The sequence below is a fragment of the Saccostrea cucullata genome, unplaced genomic scaffold (assembly GCF_032062105.1).
Source record: "Saccostrea cucullata isolate Sc308-1 unplaced genomic scaffold, CSIRO_AGI_Scuc_v1 ctg2503, whole genome shotgun sequence".
NCBI classification, from domain to species: Eukaryota; Metazoa; Mollusca; class Bivalvia; order Ostreida; family Ostreidae; genus Saccostrea; species Saccostrea cuccullata.
Genome location: NW_026923258.1, coordinates 82,880 through 102,606, shown reverse-complemented (window position 1 = coordinate 102,606; position 19,727 = coordinate 82,880). Strand labels below are relative to the sequence as shown.

The 19,727-nt window shown below is 30.7% G+C and overlaps 1 protein-coding gene across 7 annotated transcripts in view; it reads left to right on the top strand.

Moving 5' to 3' along the window:
* Positions 1 to 7,501: 7,501 nt before the first annotated feature.
* Positions 7,502 to 19,727, top strand: part of LOC134263576 (putative inhibitor of apoptosis) — a 68,031-nt gene continuing 55,805 nt past the window's right edge. For 2 of the 7 annotated variants that reach the window (XM_062745953.1, XM_062745951.1), the window contains exons 1-5: positions 7,798 to 7,991; positions 8,072 to 9,908; positions 10,032 to 10,203; positions 10,984 to 11,154; positions 17,538 to 17,606. In XM_062745953.1, the coding sequence (XP_062601937.1) occupies positions 8,118 to 9,908; positions 10,032 to 10,203; positions 10,984 to 11,154; positions 17,538 to 17,606 (2,203 nt within the window). In that variant the 5' untranslated portion in view covers positions 7,798 to 7,991; positions 8,072 to 8,117. Of the gene's footprint in view, positions 7,521 to 7,796; positions 7,992 to 8,071; positions 9,909 to 10,031; positions 10,204 to 10,983; positions 11,155 to 11,263; positions 11,333 to 11,470; positions 11,695 to 17,537; positions 17,607 to 17,713; positions 18,116 to 19,727 lie in introns of those variants that run through there. The other 5 variants (XM_062745949.1, XM_062745952.1, XM_062745954.1 and 2 more) reach the window with 5 other exon arrangements.

The window sequence follows — 19,727 nt, the reverse complement described above, 5'->3', positions numbered from 1 at the left end:
CTAGTACTGAAGTTCGATAATGTGGACTTTTATTGCGAGAAGAGTGAGACCTTAATATTTGTGCGAAAAACATTGTGAGCTTAAAAAGTGCGTGGAGCTGTATGTATCAGATTTCACATATTTTAAAAAGTGTAAATTGAAATGCACAGACCAGGGACATAATACGTTTCATAAATATATACTGTATGGCTGTATTTTAAATTATACATGAATACACTATTTACATTGTGCTCTCTCTCTCTCTCTTTTAATGATGATAATGTATCAAATAAACATTCTTTAACAGTTTACCGGGAGTTTATAAATAGATTTACAAACGGAATTAACATCGGCTAGTTATTGATTAGGAAGGAAATACTCGTAGGGTTTATTTAAGTAAGTAGGTCATTATACAGAAAAATGAGGGAATTCCACAGAAAGGATGATAAAAACAAATTCTAAACTTTAATATATAAAATGAATAAATAGTATATTTGGCAAGTTGTCTGCTATTTGTTCCGCACGAGAAATTTTTGCAAGTAATCCTATTTAATGTTCTTATTTCTCAGGTAAGTAATGCTTATAATCATTATTTTACCTTTTTACTACAAACGTGCTATTTCAAACATAATTGAATGCTTTTAGTCTTGCAAAACTTATAGGTTATCGGTAATAGTAATTCGTGAATGATAACGATTGTCTTAAATATTGAAACTAAGTATTTTAGTGAAAGAAAAAAAAACAAATGCAATAAACATGAATATTTAAAGAAAAAAAACAACAATTCTAAACTAAAAATAAAATGAAATATAACTTATATATTTCCATGTTCATTTTTGTAAATTTTAATCTCGTGATTAAAGCTTTGATCGTGTTAAAATAGGCCGGTAGTAATTAATTTTACTGTGAGATTTTACATTGCATCTGATTCAGAATATTTCCTGAACTAATTCTATATTTCAAAATATACAATTTGGGTGGGTGACGGGCAAAACTTTTGCTTAAGTTTTTTTTTTCTTCAAATTTACATCCCGTCCTTAATGTACAACGATTACGTGAAAAAAAAAATGCTACATGTGTATCATGGGAACTGGGATGGCAAATTTCAACTTTTTATCAATAATCTTAAAATTAACAAAAAAGTCATATTAATTTGATTATAACGAATGAGATAATCAGCATCTATTTTTATTAGTTCATTCATAATACACTATAAAATGATTTAAAGTTATAAAAAAAATTATTAAAGATCTCAAAGAAAGGCAGAATTTCGAAAATGCATCATACTAAGTTAACAATTTCTTCAAACTTTGGAAATTTATTTTTCGCATGATTTACAACCAAAATGAAACCGAAAACTAATACCACTCCAGGCAATTATTTTTGTATTATCTGTCCTAAGTCTAATTAACGACAACAACGTACCTTCCTGAAAGTGAGTCTTAGGGAATGAATAATCCAACCTGATCAAATTAAGAGCCCAGATTTGATCATGAAATTTTCATAACAAAAAGGAACCCCAACTACATTTTATCATATAGAAGTTTTCTATTAAAGAGAATATATTAATCCTTTGGTAAAACAATTATTGTGTCGATTTATTAAACACTTTACCTACGTAATCAAGATTCAAAGCAGGTACCTTTTCACAAACGAAGTAATTCCTATGCATTTGTTGAAAAAAACGGAGAAGTAAATATTTCTGACTTAACAGGTAACTGAAAATTTAGCGGTTTCTGAATTTCAACACGTTTAATAAATGATAATAATTTTTTTTTTCGATTTCTCGAACCAGCAAGAAATTCATTATATTTTCATCTCTCTCTCTCTCTCTCTCTCTCTCTCTCTCTCTCTTCTTATTACAGTTGATTATTGTATCGAACAAAAATTAATCTTACTTCTCTCTATTTGAACGGGCTTTTAAAAGTACTTCTGGGAAACGGAATGAAAATATACCTAAAATAAATTTCAATGTATTCATAAACGGAATTTTTATCGGCTAGATTAGGAAGAAAATATTCATAGGTGTATATATACTGTATTAAGGTTAGTAGGTGAAGGACATTCTATTTTCCATTCCAATACAGAAAATCTAGGAATTCCAAGCAAAATGTTTATAAAAGATTTTTTTAGCTTGAAGAAACTAGTTTACAGTTAATAACATATAAATGTATTTAGCAAGTTATCTGATATTTGTAGTCCGAGAGAAAAGTAAGTATTTTCTATTTCTTTGGTAATTAAACTTATCAACGTCATTTTTATCCCTTTTCAAAGATATCATTTCTTACACAGATTAAAATTTATTATCGTATTATTAAACTGGAAGGGTTTGTGATTAAATGATAAGAAATGACATAATTTATATTGATATTTTAATCAGCAAAATGCACGTGATATAATAAGCTTTCCAAATTAAAAACAAGATATCCCCAACTAAAAATAAAATGACAGAAATATAACAAATTTACTTCCGGGTTCATGCAGTTATAAATACATGTAGGCGTATTGTTATTTAAAGAGTAGAGCGAAATAAGTTGGAGTTAGTTTTATCTAATACTAAAGTGGAGAAGTAATTATCGTACTTTTTCGCAATATATAGGCCATAAATGAACCAAGTAAGCGTAACAATTCACTTCGACAATCACTAGGAATTTAAAAATACAATTAATGTCCTCAGTGATTGTACCTATTTGATAACCATCATAAAAGTTACAAAATGCAAAAGATTACCTATGTATACATGTATCCAATCAGACTAATTTCTCAATGATTTAGTGAATTAGTGCTTTCTATGTTAGAATAAAAATTAAGTCTCTTACTATGTCGATCGAGTTAAACGAACTTCTTTCCGACAATGAATGATACTTTAACTATTTAAAAAAATCTTATATAACCGCTTTTTCTTATAAACCTAATACTTTCCTTTTGATCATTAAAAGTTTTATTTAACCTAGTTGTGAATTTAGTTTTAGTTAAAAAATAAAGGAAACTGTAATTCTTATAGCATATCCCATAAATTAGAATATTTCACAAAGTAATTGAACACGGATTCAACTTTTTTCAAATTTATGAGAAAACAAAAGTTTTTTTTTTTTTTGGGGGGGGGGATACTTTGGTTTATCATTTTACATATATACCTTGACTTCCAAACTAATTCTGTCCTCTCCCTAATTTACTACGATTTCGTAAAACGTATGCTAAGGAACTGGAATTACCCTTATCACATGGAAAAATTGAATATTATAACCCTGAATTAAAAAATGCTATTCCTATTGATAAATATTTCCAAGTTTTATTACTAAAAAAGTATTAACGTGATGCAGTGATTTGCTATCTTTAGTCAACAGAAGTTATGCTTCATTCAAATGTCAATCTCATTTCCGTTTGAAAAACCCTTAAGAAATTGTGATTGGCATTTCCACTCAGAAATAATTTTTTGAAAACCGTTCTTATAAAGTCAGATAATAATTAGGGTTTGACCAAGGCCATGGTTAAGATATATGAAAAAAAACCACAACATATGTAAATTTACAAGAAAAAATTTTGGTAAAATATATTTTATCCCTTTCTCTCAAAAGATAGCATTTTTTCCAAAAGAAAGTCATACGTTTCAAATTTCTTTTTTTTTTCTTTTTTTTTTTTTTGGTATTTTTTACCTCACCTGATCCGAAGGCTCAAGTGAGCGTTATCTGATCAAAATTTGTCCGTCGTCTGTCGTCGTTGTAAACTTTTCACATTTTCATCTTCGTCTCAAGAACCACTGGGCCAGTTTCAACCAACCTTGCCACAAAGCATCCTTGGGTAAAGGGGATTCAAGTTTGTTTAAAAAAGGCCAAGCTAACTTCCAAGGGGAGATAATTATGAATTAATGAAAAATTAATGGTGTCTTTTAAAAATCTTCTCCAGAACCATTCGACCAGGAAAGATGAAACTGATTTGGAAACATTCTTATGTACTGTACATTAAAGTGTGTTAAAATCATTTTCCCCGGGGGTAGGGCGGGGCCACAATGGCTGATCAAAGTTTTACATAGGAATATGTAGGGAAAATCTTTTAAAAACCTTCTTCTCCAGCACCAGTTGGACAGGAAAAATGAAACTTTATGTGGAAGTATCCTTAGGTAGTGTAAATTCAATTTGGTTCAAATCATGACCCCTGGGAGTAGGGCGGGGCCCACAATTTCTGATCAAAGTCATACATAGGAATATGTAGGGAAAATATTTAAAAAATCTTCTTCTCAAGAACTATTGGGACAGGAAACATGAAACTCATGTTGAATCATCCTCAGGTAGTGTAGATTCAAGTTTGTTCAAATCTTCAATTCCCATAAAATTGATTTATGTAAAATATTGAAACAGAATGAACAAAAAGAACGAATAATTTAATTTAAAGCAATACTAGCTACATTTCTGAAAAATTTGTTTCGGTGATAAAATGTGTTATTATGATTAATTCATATGTGATTTAACTCATTATGAATAATAAAACCAAAATAAAATTTTTATTTGTTTCAAGAGAAATATTTCTGTACAATCAAATATATAGCATTATATAATAAAAGGACGACAAAAATGTAATTTTGCTCCAATTAAAGCTTACAAAAAGTTCTTCCATTGCAAATATGACCAACAGAAGTTTATAAATACACTATTTTTCTGTCATTGAATTAGTTGATTACAAATTTGCAACAAAATTTTTCCATGTCAAATTTGCAGCTCATATTGCTTTAAAGAAAGGTACGGTAAAATGGATTAACGATTTCGCACATTTTTATACACAGTGTGTCCATAAATGTTCTCCTAGATGGCTTCGACTATATTATTGGAATCTTTCACAGATATAATAATGACTATTCGTAGGTAGTCATGCAAAAACCTCTTTTAAAACTTTCTTAAACGTTTTTGAAACGTTGTGTAATCTTTTTTGTTTCATCATTGTACAATTGTTATAATCTATTTAATCTCTTTGTCTTCCTAATTTTTTCCCGTAATAATCTTCGTGTACATAATGGTTTGAATATAAAGCAGAGTTTTTATATATGATCAGTTTATTTATACGACTAAGAAGAAATAAAACATCTTTACATCACCTTAAAAAAGTAGGATTAACGTTTCTTAAGCACTATAATCTATTCATTTTATTTTCATTTATGATTTAGCAGGCCAAAAGTGAAAGAAGAACACAAGTAGTATGAAAAGTAATAGTATTGTACAGCATATATCCAAATAAAGTTTTTATTACAAATTAATTCAGAAAAGTGAAAAAAAAATACTTCCCAAGCGGTTACGTGGGATTCCACCTAGCTATATTTATTGCAATATATATAACTTTTAAGTAGATTTTGATTTGGATTCTAAAATTTATAACCTGTTTTCATAGCTTCTTCCTTTTGATTATATCCTGCAATCAATTTTACATCTTATCAATATTACATGTTTAATACATGCAGTTTTTATATGTGTTTATTGCAAAAATGTTTTCTTGTATAATGGAAAACAACTCTCCACTAAAACCCATATAAGAAATATTGTTCATACAATATTTCCCCCTCATTTTTGGCTTATAGCCTGTTGTATCGTATATTGGACGTAAAGGGTTTTTTTTCCGTTTAGCATATACATGTAGAAAATTAAAAATGCCTTTACAATGATGCCTTTATTTCAGAAATATGAATTTCGCTTACTTTTGTTTAACGCAATTTCTGATAAATATTTTTTCTTAACAAATCCTTTATTCATGTTTGGTTGGTGTATAAGGTCCAATGAAAAAAGGAAATGAAAAGTACCTTGATAGTTGATGGCTTAAAACTGTTAAAGTTTACTCAATAACGCTGTAATTAGCGATACCCTTCTGCTATTGAAAAACTTCAGGCAACTATAATTAAGAAAAAGGATATACTCCCTCCCTTCAATATTTCTCAACATTCGTAAAACCTTTTGAAACAAAAAAAAAATCATTTAAAATATTTACGGTAAGATGTTTCAAATATAACTTGAAAATAAAAGAAAAATATTCAAAATATGTTGTATGTCTGATTTGGATTCTCAAATTCATAACCTGCTTTAAAAGCTTCTTCCTTTTGAATATTTCCTGCAATCAATCATCTTAAAAGTGTTTAGAACATGCAGTTGTAAAAGTTTGTATAATGGAATACAACTCACTAAAACCCATTTATTGTCTTTTATACCTTTACTGTAGGGTTACCATTATTATAGATATAAAGATATATCAATGAGTTGCATGCCTATAATACAATCCTTTATGCACTGAATGCTTGAAGGAATGCAAAATTACAAATAACAAGAATAACATTCTTTAAACCTCATATTCAAATATAAGAATTACAAGGTGTGTTAAAAATTCAGAGTTTAAGAGACCGCATGGATTATCTGTACAGTACATTGCGGGGGCATCGGAATGCATTTATTTGTTTAAAGATCAATCAATGTTTTTGCTGGTATAGAAAGATTGATTTGAACTAATTATAAGTCTCTTTTGAATATTGATACAGTTTAAGCTATGTAGCATTTCCTCCCATTCACAGATCAACAATTTCGTGTAGGATAAAGTGTATAAAATATCAAAATTTTTAAGTATGACCTTTCTTTATTATTAACTCACAAACAATTTTTCCCATATTATTAAAAACGCGACCACGTCCAGGCAATTGTGGGAATTTAATGCGTATATATATGTTAGCTGCGTGGGAAAATGCAGCAGATAACAAGTAGTAACTATATAGTTGTGCGAAGTTCAATGATATCTTTTGTCATCAAATTAGCGTTACATGGACGATTATTTACACTAAGGAAAGAAAAGAAAGATTTATGATTAATTTTAGACATTATTTGTCTTTTTACATTGGTATTCAGGCAAAATATGAAGGGAATTCAAATTGTAGAGGTAAATAATAAACCTTTAAAAATCAAACGTTTGTACCTTTAAATAACGTCCCTCTCGAGAATTTTGCACTCATACGGAGACGTCACTTGCCAGTGGAGAGCTACAAATTTTGAGAATTAAATGAAAATTTTATGAACAGGTCATTTATGTCATAACATTACAAATACACAAACGCAGACAAATCTTACACGTTTTTATACATGTAATTTTCATAGCAATTTTTTTTTAGGTTTTATTATTATTTTTTAAATGAAATCAATGTATTATCCCCCATGAGTCCATAAAAATACAAGAAGTTTAATAGTTTAAACGTCATACAACATATGGAGGTATAATTTTATGTTAGAATTATAACAATATAAACTCTCTCATGTATTATCAATATCGACTATATATTTATAAAAATCAGTCTAATTTTAATGATCTTATGGAAACAGAATAATGAAGTTGTGCTACGTCTTTCAGTTTTATCACGTAGACTTGAACATATACAGAAAAGAACAGCATAGAAAAAAAAATCAATTCTCCCTAAAATCTAATACTCTTACGTCATTGCGCCTACATTTCATTCATAAACGTATAAAATTGCACATACTTCGGCTTAGTGTGCTGATTGAAATGAGGAATACACACTTAACGTAAGTGAGCTCTGTTTTGAAATTAACTAAATGGAAAATTTCTAAATCTTTGGTTTCCCTTTTTCACTACTTCTAAATGTCATATGAATAAGAACTTTATAAAAATAAAACAAAGGATTGTCCTTGTATGTGTTATTTGATGGTCTCACATATGATCAATACACGAAAATACTGTCGAGTGAGTATGACTGGCAATTTTTTGTCACATATAAACGATCGATGACATACAGTACACGTATTTGTATGTTTGTTATCATTACAATGACAATCTATTTACTATTATATATTAAGAAACGGAGACTGTAATTTTTTTTGGTAAATATTTTAAAGAAAATATAAATGTTATCTAGAAAAATTCAGACAGTTTGCTTTTCTGTAGATAAAATGAAGGATACAAGATGTATGACATCACTTTCCAGATGTAGATAAACCATGGCATTCTTTCACAGAAGGCAGATAATTGGCTCACAGGTTGGTAAAATTGTTCAAAGTAATAATGATTTCACTGAACAAATTTATCTTATATGCAGTTATCAAATAATTTGCTTTAGGTCATTATATTCAAAATCAAAGAGAGGCGAAACCACGTTGAGATAGATGAATTACGAGGAAGAGAAAGAGTTAAGGTCAAGAAAAAATCATCAGAAAAAGGAGTGTGTTGTGTACGATGACAATATTGGTGTAGAAAACAAATGGCACCTGCATACCAAACCTGAAGGGAAATTCACTAGCATAGAAAGTGCGAAGTGTCTGAAGAATGTTGTGGAAAGTTCCCATAGCATAGGATCGTGCAGCATAGATGGCTATGAATCAAAAGGAATTGAGAGAGCATTACGGAAACCAAATGACAAAGACCAAACAAAATGTGAGGACCAAATATTTAAACATACACCAAAGATAGGAAAGAGTGCAAGAGAGTGTCGGTATCATAATGATGGATACCGATGTGCTTGTCTTCACAAGCATGTGGAGAGAATCGAAAGGATTGTTCATAAAATTGAACGAGATGTAAAAAATGTGCCCATCGTATTGCGTAATAAAAATAAAACGGTGTTAAGAAATAAGGGAAAGCAAACATACAATATTTCCTTATCAAAATCAAGATTGTTAGCTACAAGAGAGCAAACACCGAAAGCTGTTGAGAAACATTTCAGTCAATGTGCTGAAAAATACTACTTAAAAACAAAATATACCTTAAGGGTTAGGCATTCCCTCTTGTTAAGAGAAGATAAAGATACAGCTTATCAAATATATAGAAAATACCTCAGAATGCTTCCAATGGCTCTTAGTTACTCACACATTATACAAAATATCAAAGAAAAAGTAATGCAATTGGATCAAAAACCTAATTCAAAAAATCGTTCGGAAAAAGGATATCCCAAATCATATAGAAGTGGTAAACATTCACGATTGCCCAAAAGTCTAAGATTTTTACTTTCTGGAATACATCAAATAGCAAATCAATCCATTTATCTCTACCCAATATTCGGTAATCCAAGAAGCCTTGACGAATTCGTGGAAAGAGAGATTACTCAAAGCAAAGAAAACAATGAACAAAATTCTCAATCGCATTCAATGAATTTGGAGTTAATCAGACTCCGATCATTTCACAACTTTCCTTCTTCAAACTCAGTTTCAACACTGAAACTTGCTCGTCAAGGATTTTATTATTCCGGTGAAAGTGATAAAGTTATTTGTTTTGCTTGTGGGTTTCAAAAGAGCAACTGGCGAAAGGGGGATGATGTACATGCTATTCACCGCACCGCCTCTCCTGCCTGCCCACTTCTGAACTCGTGCTCTACAAGTAATGTGCAAATCAATGGGAATCAAGTAAATGGCTTTGATGACCAATGTATAAGTCGAGAAACAAATTCCCAAGGAGCTGGACATGAAAATTTGCACACTAATAAACCTGCACCCAACACTCTGAAAAACAATGGGGTGGTGCAACATACAGAGAGGAACAGAAACGACTTGCAAAATGGATCCATACAAAACCATTCTACAAGCATAACGCAAAGAGATCAGCTCACAAGAGCAAGGGCTCAACAAGAAAAGATTAATGCATTTATCCGAGAATTAGATCCACTTGGTATAAACTTTGATCGTCCAAAGTACCCCTCGTATGCTGTGTTAGCTGTCAGAATCAGTTCATTCGCAGATTGGCCTTCCAGTATCAATCAGACTCCCAGAGACTTAGCCATGGCAGGGTTTCTGTATGCAGGATACGGGGATTACACTCGATGTTTCTTCTGTGGAGGGGGATTACGGAATTGGGAACCTGGGGATGATCCTTGGGTAGAACATGCTAGATGGTTTCCGAAGTGTGCTTTTCTGAGACAGAACAAAGGGGACGAGTTTGTTGCCTTGGTGCAGATTGAACATCAAGTAAATAGCATGCTAAATTAAATGCCACATTCTTTGCCACATTCTGTATTGTATGTGCTTATTATTTTAACACGATGTTGATTTTGCAAAAGTTAATTGTAATTTTTCATTTTTCAATTGAAGGAGACAACAGAACAATCGAATGGTTGCATTGACGACCATGCGAAAGGATTTGAGAAAACAAAGTCACAAACTCTGAATGCGAAAACAAATTCAGCATTTTTAAGTTTACTGGAAATGGGATATTCAAATGAAAAAATCCAGGAGGCATTTGATCTTTTGAAAGAAACAAAAGGTATTATTTATATAACAGTTCTCATTATGATTTTTAACATCAGTAGCATAAAGATAGTTAATATAGTGGTTCCTTCGTTGGACCAATAAATGGGAAGAACAAATGAGTCCCTGAGTAAAAAAAAATCCCCAGTACATTTCTGCTGGTAAAGAGGAAATGCGATAGCACAACGTTAAACGATTCGAATCTTGAGTTTTAAGTTGCACCCTTGATTAAAGATTATCTCAGCGTCAGATTCCTTTAACTTTTTTAACATGTAACAACGGAACTTTATTACGAAACATACACATTCATTCTGCTTGGGTATGGGTTTATATGAAAAATAAAGTAAAATGCCAGTGGTAAGGTTAATCTTAAATTTGGTTCAAATCAATATATATGTTTATATGCTTCCTTCATCATGTTCATTGCTAATGAAATAAATGCATACTTAAGGCTCATATATATTTTTAATTTTGAAGACGAAGACACAGTCTAGAGAAGCATAATTAAACATTTTTCTTTGTTATATGTTGTCTAAATTTCACTACATTTCACTAGTTTTATTTTTACAACAAATATATACAGATATAATAAGGATGTTTTCTTATTATTATTTTTAAATAAAACTTTGATACAATCTCTAATTTTTATTTAGCTTTTAATAAGCCATTTATTTTCTATTCACAAACACTATTGTACATAGGATTACGGATTATCCACATATTCAATTCCATGATTAGACCTTTAATTATATTCTTTTTTTCCAACAATTTTATAATATGTGTATCAACATTTCAGAGGCAATACATATCAAAGCTGAAGAATTACTAGAAATACTTTTGGATCAAGAGGACAGAAACTTAGGGGACAGGTTACCCTCCTCTGCTTCAGCCTCGTCAGAACTGACACAACATAACACTGAAAAGACAATCAAGGAACGATCTGAAGGAAATATCAAAAATGAAAATGGTGAGTTAGTAAAAATTTTACTGATCAGTAATATATTTTTTCAAGAGAAATTGAATTATTATTTTAAAAAAGGAAAAGAAAGAGTGTCTTCCTTTACTTTTCTTTAAAGATTCTGAGACACGCAATCCAGAAAACAACTTGGATGTCAGTCAATCATTTTCGTCGATGACATTAGAGGGTAAAATTGATACAGTGGAATTAAAAAAATGAGTTAATTGTGAAATCAACCCTGCTAAAGTGATTAATATGATTATGGCTTGAATACAAGCAAAAGGTATTCGATGAAGTCTTTACCATTTTTTATCGTATTATTTAGATACAAAGTCACTCATTGAAGAAAACAGAAAATTAAAGGATCTCCGGGTTTGTAAAATTTGTCTTGAGAACGAGGCTTCTATCGCCATGTTACCTTGTGGTCATCTTTGTTGTTGTCCAGACTGTGCTCCAGCCATGAGGAAATGTCCGATCTGTCGTCAGTTTGTCAAAGGGACGGTTAAAACATGGCTGGTTTGACAATGCTTTGGAATATTTTTAGCCTAATGAAAGCCATACATGTATAACATGTAACCCACGAGACGTGTTATTTAATGATATCTATAATATTTAATATAATAGTATAATATATTTTTTTATTTTTAATTCATAACTAATTTTATTGGAATGATCATGGTTTATTCCATATTTGTGCCAAATTAGTTCGACAAGTCAATTATCTACCTCCATAAAATGTATATTATTTAATGTTTAAATTCACGATGGATGAAATGAAAGTGATGAATGGAAGATAATGCAATGGCATTCAAGATATGCACTACATGCAATGTTACTTGGCGATTGTCTGTTGTTTTTAAAGAACACACAAAAGTATTTAAATACAATTTAATTATTTCATTTACTGTAAACCAACTTTTATTTGCGTGCGAGAAATTTTCGCGATGTTCGTGAGAGCCACTTCGTCGCGAATATTTCTCGCCGTGAACCGGTCCTTAAAGTGTATGTGTTCTATTAATAACAGATCCAAAAAGGCTTTGATCGCGAAAATTAATCATCGCAAACTTCTTTATCTTTTGCAAATCGCGAAATAAAGTCGTCGCGAATAAAAGTTGGTTTGCAGTATTACATATTGAAGGTGTTTTAATGTCAAACTTAAAAGATTTTAATTAATTCACGTGTTCAGCTTAATGTAATTTTGAAAATTGACACTTCCATTTCAATTTATGAGAAGGTTCCTGGTTGTATTCGACTTTAAACAGAAAAAATGTTATTGTCAAAATAAATTTTATTTTAAAATGCTCCATTCAAATTCAAAGATTAGAATTTGACAACTAAACAATTGAAATGTTCAATGAAAATCAGATAATACAGCATTGACTATTTCGATTTACTCAGTATTATTGGACTCCTACAGTTGACATTTTCAACAAAAGAATAACGTCAGCACAATTCTTTACTTCCTGTTTGTACTGATTGATAGACCTCTCATTCAGAAACTTTTGTTTGTTTTATGAATGGACATAATGCGGAAGAGAAGATATAGATATTGAAGCTATTTTTGATACCCCTAGATATAGGAAGTAATCGTATTTCTTAACACTCTCTGTAGTAGGCACTAACTGTAAAATCTCTTATTTCCAATTCAGTTGGGGAATACCATCTCTGTGGATATTTTAATTCATACACTAATCAAAACTTTTAGTCCGCCATTCTTATGCATAAGTACGTTACAATGTAGTCCTGCCTTATGCGAATGTTACTATCAATCACATCTTAAGATTGCCTTAAAATTGTTTTTTTCTTTATTTTGAAAAAAGGTATAATTGATTTCATTACAAAATGATATTGTTTGAATCACAAATAAAAATGTTTTTAAAAAAGACCTAATACTGCGTGTGACCGCCATGTGCATTGACAAATGCTCGACAACTGTGAATTCCCGATATTCAAATTCAAATTTTCAAATGGAAAATTATCATGCAAAGATCTTGACATGCAGTTGTCATCCAATGTCTTATCAGTGTCGGCGAAGGTCAAGAGCACTTTTGATCACTTGAAACTGCTGATACAAGATATCGACACTTCGTTGTAGACATTTAAATTAGGGAATAACTATCTTCAAATTTGGTATTTGCGACCGTTAATGTTGATTAAACGGTAGCAAACTGAGTTTTACCGGCGACGAAAAAGCGGAGCCGGTAAAACGGATGTTTGTGACCGTTTAATCAGCATTAACGGTCGCGAATACCAAATTAGTAGAGTAGTTATTCCCATTCTAATGCAATCTATGCATTTTGTTTGTTGTTTACGTCTTATTTTGATGAATTTTATTACATGAAATACGTCACGGAGCATTGTGTTTTTGCTTCGCTCTATTATGACGTCACAATGAAAAAGCTTTCACGCTCATCAATGTTCGTTTTACTGCTTCAAACATCAGTGCATTGGCCAATCAAAAAGTGTTTTACAAAACTATTGGATTAGAATTGTTTTTCTTTAAGTGTGGTTTTATGCATAAATAACGTGGATTCAAATGTACAAATAGTAAAAGAAACAGAGAATATTATACATTTATTGCCTTATAGTGAGAAAAATATGAAAACTTATTCAGTCAAGAAAAATCATATTCCCCGAGGGCTTCGCCCGAGGGGAATATGATATTTCTTGGCTGTATAAGTCTTCATGTTTCCCGAACATTCATGCCAAGAATTGTAATATAACCGAAACAAGCAAATCCTTTGAAATAAACTTTCAAATTCGGCATCGCTCTCAAATTCACTTACATTTTTAACGTAAAGTTACCAAAACCCTTTTGTCAACAATCATCAATTATCATCAATTTTAAGACGTAAACCTGGCTATTGTGACGTTTACTACTCTCGGGAGTTTTCGTTTGACGAGAACTATAATATTGCGGGAAAATACACTCGGTGTTCCGAAAAGGTGGAATATGATGAAACGCGTGTCGACGGCCGTGAAATATGAACTTTTACGGCCAAATCACGTGATAACCTAGAACCAATCAAATAACGCTTTGGGCATAATATTTATGAGGAGGTATAATAATTTACAATTACGGACTCTTTTGGTATTGAATATTGATATTTATGTGGTGAATCACAAACTACATTCAACATTAAAGAGTTTATAATTGTTTTATGATATAGTCCAGATTTGAATAAATAAAGCATTGAAAACAAAAAGCCCAAATTTCAGATTCCAATCTCTGTGATTTCTTTTTCAATTTTAAAATGTATTAAAAAAAATTTCAATGAGTTTGTCTTATATTTTTCTTGCACAGGTTCATAGCTGACAGCGGCCGTTGCAACCTTGCTTGAGGCGTTGATTGTGACGTCACAATGCATGAAGAACAAAACAGAATTTCAAATTGTTTTCATCTTGTTTCACAAATAAAAGGTCAAACAAATCTTTTGCATTACAATGCTGCACGCGCACTGACCCACAGGTGAATAGGTAAATGACTAAATAAGGCCTCAAATCCGGTGAATATGTAGTTTTATGAAATGTTCACGTTTGTACATGTATAGATTATATAGGGACTACAAATAAACTATATAATAATGTAAAATATTGCTTTTGTTCTGCTGCACCCCGATTGCGAGTTTTAAAAAGATAACTTTTATAATCTATTATTTAACACTGATGCACACGTAGTTGCAACATATAATCTGTAACTTTTATAATGAAATTATTTGTTCTGTGAGTTAATCGTACGGAAAACATGCAAGAAATAGTTAAAGTAAAAGGCGAATTAGATGGCCAAGCTAGTGAGTATCTATAATCTATCCGTTGTTATCGTGGAGACAATAACCTTGTCAGAAAATACAAAATATCATTCAGTTACATGTTGACTCATGTTTATTTATTTTTTTTTTTATTTTTTTTACAAACTGTTCAGCTATTATGTGCATATCTAACTGTCGAAGATTTTTTTCTTTTATTTCCCTATTTGTGAGAAGGAGCACACGACGGATATGACCGGTCGACAGGGGATTTTCACTCCTCCAAGGCATCTGATCCCACTTCTGATGTTTTAGAGGTCTGTGTTTGTGCTGCTCCATTTTTTTTTTTATCTTTTAATGGACTCTTGAACTTGCAATTGAATCTTGTTTCGTGATCCTCATATATTTCATCACATAAATTTGATATTTTCACTATGTATAAAATAACCAAAAAATGTTAATAAAGATAATAACCGGATCAACATATGGTTGCCAAATACAGGATGCTTATTGGAAGCAGTTTCCAAACTTGTTCACGTTCCACCTTTTCACATAGGGTGTTTGAGAATTATTCAACTACACAATGACAGTAAAGTTGACAATTATTAAATTCTGAGAATCTTACGCAATCTATCTTCTTTGTAAACTACACTTCATTTAAACATAAACAAATTTGCAATTTAATATCATTTAAAGTTTGAAAAGATATGCACAGATCTGTAATTAGGCTGGAAATAAAGAACAAATTCTCAGAAAGCACTGATCTATAATAATGTTCATTTACTTATAATTCGCAATCGGTTCCACAGAAGAGGGATTTAAACTCTAAACTTAAATCATTGCAATCCACAAATTAATGTGTTCTGAGAAAGAAATATTTGATACAATAAAGAACATATTTTTTATGAAATCTTTGTAGGAAATCTGCTGTCTATTTATTTTCCAAGTAGTTGACACACTTAGATAACAGATTAAAACTCTACCTTCGATGTAGTTCGAAGAAAAGCAATGAAATTCGATCTAAAGCAGTACAGATTTTACTTAGAATCTCAGCTAATTATAATAAACCCTGACACATCTTCACAAGGAAAAACCTTTAAAGATGTCAATTAAATGCCAAGATCTAGCACAGCGATATAATTTTTTTTTATGCAACACCACTTGTATAAATTTATATCTAACTTAAAATTTATGCTTATTCATTATCACGAAATTTTTAAAATTATTTCATAAAATTGTCAAAATTTTGACCTTCTTTGAAGATATATTGCATAATTATTTAAAAAGAAATACATTGTTTGATCTAAACTCAAATTTAACAGCGTCATGATATTCAAATCATAATGACAGATAAGAAACAATTCTTATGAATTTTTCTTAATTTGATTATTTTCCTTAAATGGTATTGCTGATTTAAAAAAAAATAACGAGAAGAACGAAATTGTCCATGAGATATCGATGGCCCTTAATTAAAAATAATACATCCTTTTTTATACTGTCAAAATTAACTAGTTTAGTGTAATTAAAATAAGGCAAAAGAAAGAAAATATATAGTAATGCTTGTCTAGACAGTCAGCTATGGAATGCCCTTACAGAATTAAGTATTTTTTCTCGTCGTCATCTTCGAATTTAAACATCGAGAAAACTTTATATGAAGCCTGAAAATATGTAATTATATCGTCAGCAATGTCGAAAGCAGTTTTTACGATGAGTTTTTATAAGTTTCTGTAACAATTGTTTCTGACAATTTTAGTTGAATTTTATCGATATTCATCTCGAATATGTTTCTTTATGGCAGAAGTATTCCTATGCTGCATGTTAAGGCCTCAAAGTGAAATAATTTTAATAATTTTAAAAATTCCTAATTGGAATTCTAAGAATTAAACGTTCTTTTTAAAGAATTTATCAATGTGTAAACCCATGCCTTTTTTACTCACAAACTTTACATAAAAGTTTGTTTAAACTTTGACGAGAAAATGAAATGAAATCACTTATAAGCCGCCAAAAAATACAATGTATCTTTATTTCAAATTTAGTCCTAAACATGCCCTTTTCATATTCTAGAAATTTGTGAAAGAACAAGTAATTACCTTTTTTTTTAATCTAATTTAATATTATTAATGCGGTAATTTATAAGGAAATGAACAAGTAATGAAAATTATCTCAGTAATCTTATCAACACTAAGGATACTATTTACACATATCAAGTTATGTATTAATAATATAATTTCTATACAGCCTCAATATGTGAAATATTTTATATTGAGAATATATAAATAGGATAAGGGCTTATCAACATAATAAATTCCATGATAAGACTTTGAGGACCGTTATATTTTATTTTTTCAGCAATATTATTATGGTTATCAACATTTCAGAGGCATTAGATATGAAAGCTGAAGAGTTACTAAAAATCCTTTTGGATCAAGAGGACAGAAACTCGGGGGAAACGTTACTCTCCTCTGCTTTAGCATCGTCAGAACTGACACCAAACAACATTGAAAAGATACACAGGGAACGATCTTATGTAAACTTGAATAATGGAAATGATAAGTTATATTTATACTGATCAGTAATGTAATTTCCAAGAGAAATTGATTTATTTGTTTAAAAAATTGGAAAGAGAGAGTGTCCTTTTCTTTTTAGATCTTGAGACACGTATTCCAGAAAACAAATGGGATGTCAGTCAATCATTTTCTTCGATGACACTAGAAGGTAAAATTAATCACATGGAATTATAAAGAGGGCTTAATTCACAAATCAATCAAGCTAAATTGTTTCACATATAACGTGAATACAAACAAAGATAATTTTATTTGTAGAGTTTTAACCATTACGTTATCAGTTAGATACAACATCACTTATTGAAGGAAACAGAAAACTAAAGGATCTCCGGTTTTGTAAAATTTGTCTTGAGAACGAGGCTTCTATCGCCATGTTACCTTGTGGATATCTCTGTTGTTGTCCAGACTGTGCTCCGGCCATGAGGAAATGTCCGATCTGTCGGCAGTTTGTCAAGGGAACCATTAAAATATGGCTGGTCTGATAATTGTTTGTAAGATTTATAACTATAGAAAAATATACATGTAACGAACCTACGCTGTATTTAATTAAATGTTAAAGTACATTTAAAGCACATGAATTTATTTTCAATTCGTGAGCAATTTTATTGCAATTAGAGATCATTATTTTTTTTCTATTTGTGCCAAATTAGTTTGATAAGTCAATCTGTCTACTTCTTTAAACATTATATTCCTATGAAGAACTGATCATAAGATTTTATTTCACGTTTAACTCACGATGGACAGAATGACAACTGGTGATTTGAAGATAATGCAATGGCATTCAGGAAATGTATAACATGCAATGAAATTTGACGATTACTTATATTCAATTTAATTCTGTCTTTGATTACATGTTCAAGTCACCCGAATGCTGAAAATTGAATTTTGCATATCAAATTGTGAGAAAATGTCAAGCTGTTTTTGACGTTTATGCATTTAAGGAAGTTCTAAACACTAACAAAAAGCGTTCTTTGGACTTGGGAAAAAATATATCATATAAAGGTGTGCATGTTAAAACCGTTAACGTTAATGTTAATTCATTTTCAACATAGGTATTTCCCTTAATTCTGCATAAAAATGTTCAAAGACAACGGATTATGGGTGATCAAAAACACTGTTGTTTACTTACACTTGGAAAATTTATCTTAACGATGAATTCAATAATTTTATTATTCTTGGTCCATCATTATGCTACGCACTTTTTAGTCTGTTACAATCATTAACTGTTATTATTCATTATTTCTATCTCACTTCTAAGAGGATATCACTTTAACATCATAAATCTACTTAATGATTAGAACTCTTTCGTGTGCAGTGTTGAGAGCTTCCTTAACCAGAAAAAATACCATAGTAAAAATACTCATTAGAATTCAAATGTTAGAATCCGAAACTAAATAACAGAAGCAATCAATAAAAAAATAATTAAATTTCATTGGGCAGTTTCGATTTACTATCGGACTCACGCAGATGGACAATGATAACAAAAGAATAACGTCAACAAAATGCTTTACTTCCTGATTGTGTTGATTAAAATACAAAATTCAAAATATCTTGTTGATTTATATGAATGAAAGAATGCGGAAGGGTAGATATAGAGTTAAAATACCCCCTACAACTAGGAAGTATTGTATTTCTAAATATTTCTTGTAGTAGGCACCAACTTAAAAATATCTTATTTCAAATACAATTAGGGAATCTCACCTCATTGGATACTTATCAAATCTTCAAAACCGCCTTACATTTGTGCATTTTACAGTGGAGGCACAGATCTGTATAATGATTTCAGCTTAAAAATAATAATTAATATTTCCAGGGAGAACATTCATAAACTTTTTATCAAAGTTGATCAATTTAAAATTCAACGTTTGTTTAAAGAGTCAAAACTTGAAACACACGGAGATTACGAACTGTATTCAAGATCAAAAGTTCACAAAACAATACAAAACAGGAGCAGAGCAAAAACATGCAAACCTTAAAAACATTAAAGGCGGGAACAGGCGCCATGGAGGATCGAACGTTCCAACAGCCGACCTGTCACACCCGCTGCGTGCTCCTTGTCACTATTGGAAAATAACAATAAAAACTTTGAAAATTCGTGAATTAAGAATGTTTAACTAGTTATGTATGTATCATTTTAGATTTCATGGTGTACATGAATTTGTGGGTCCTTTAATACCTCGAAAACAACGAAAGTTAAACCCCAACAAAAGTTTTTGATTGCAAATTAAATATTACACCTTAAAGTCATGTTCATACTAGTGACAATCTGAAT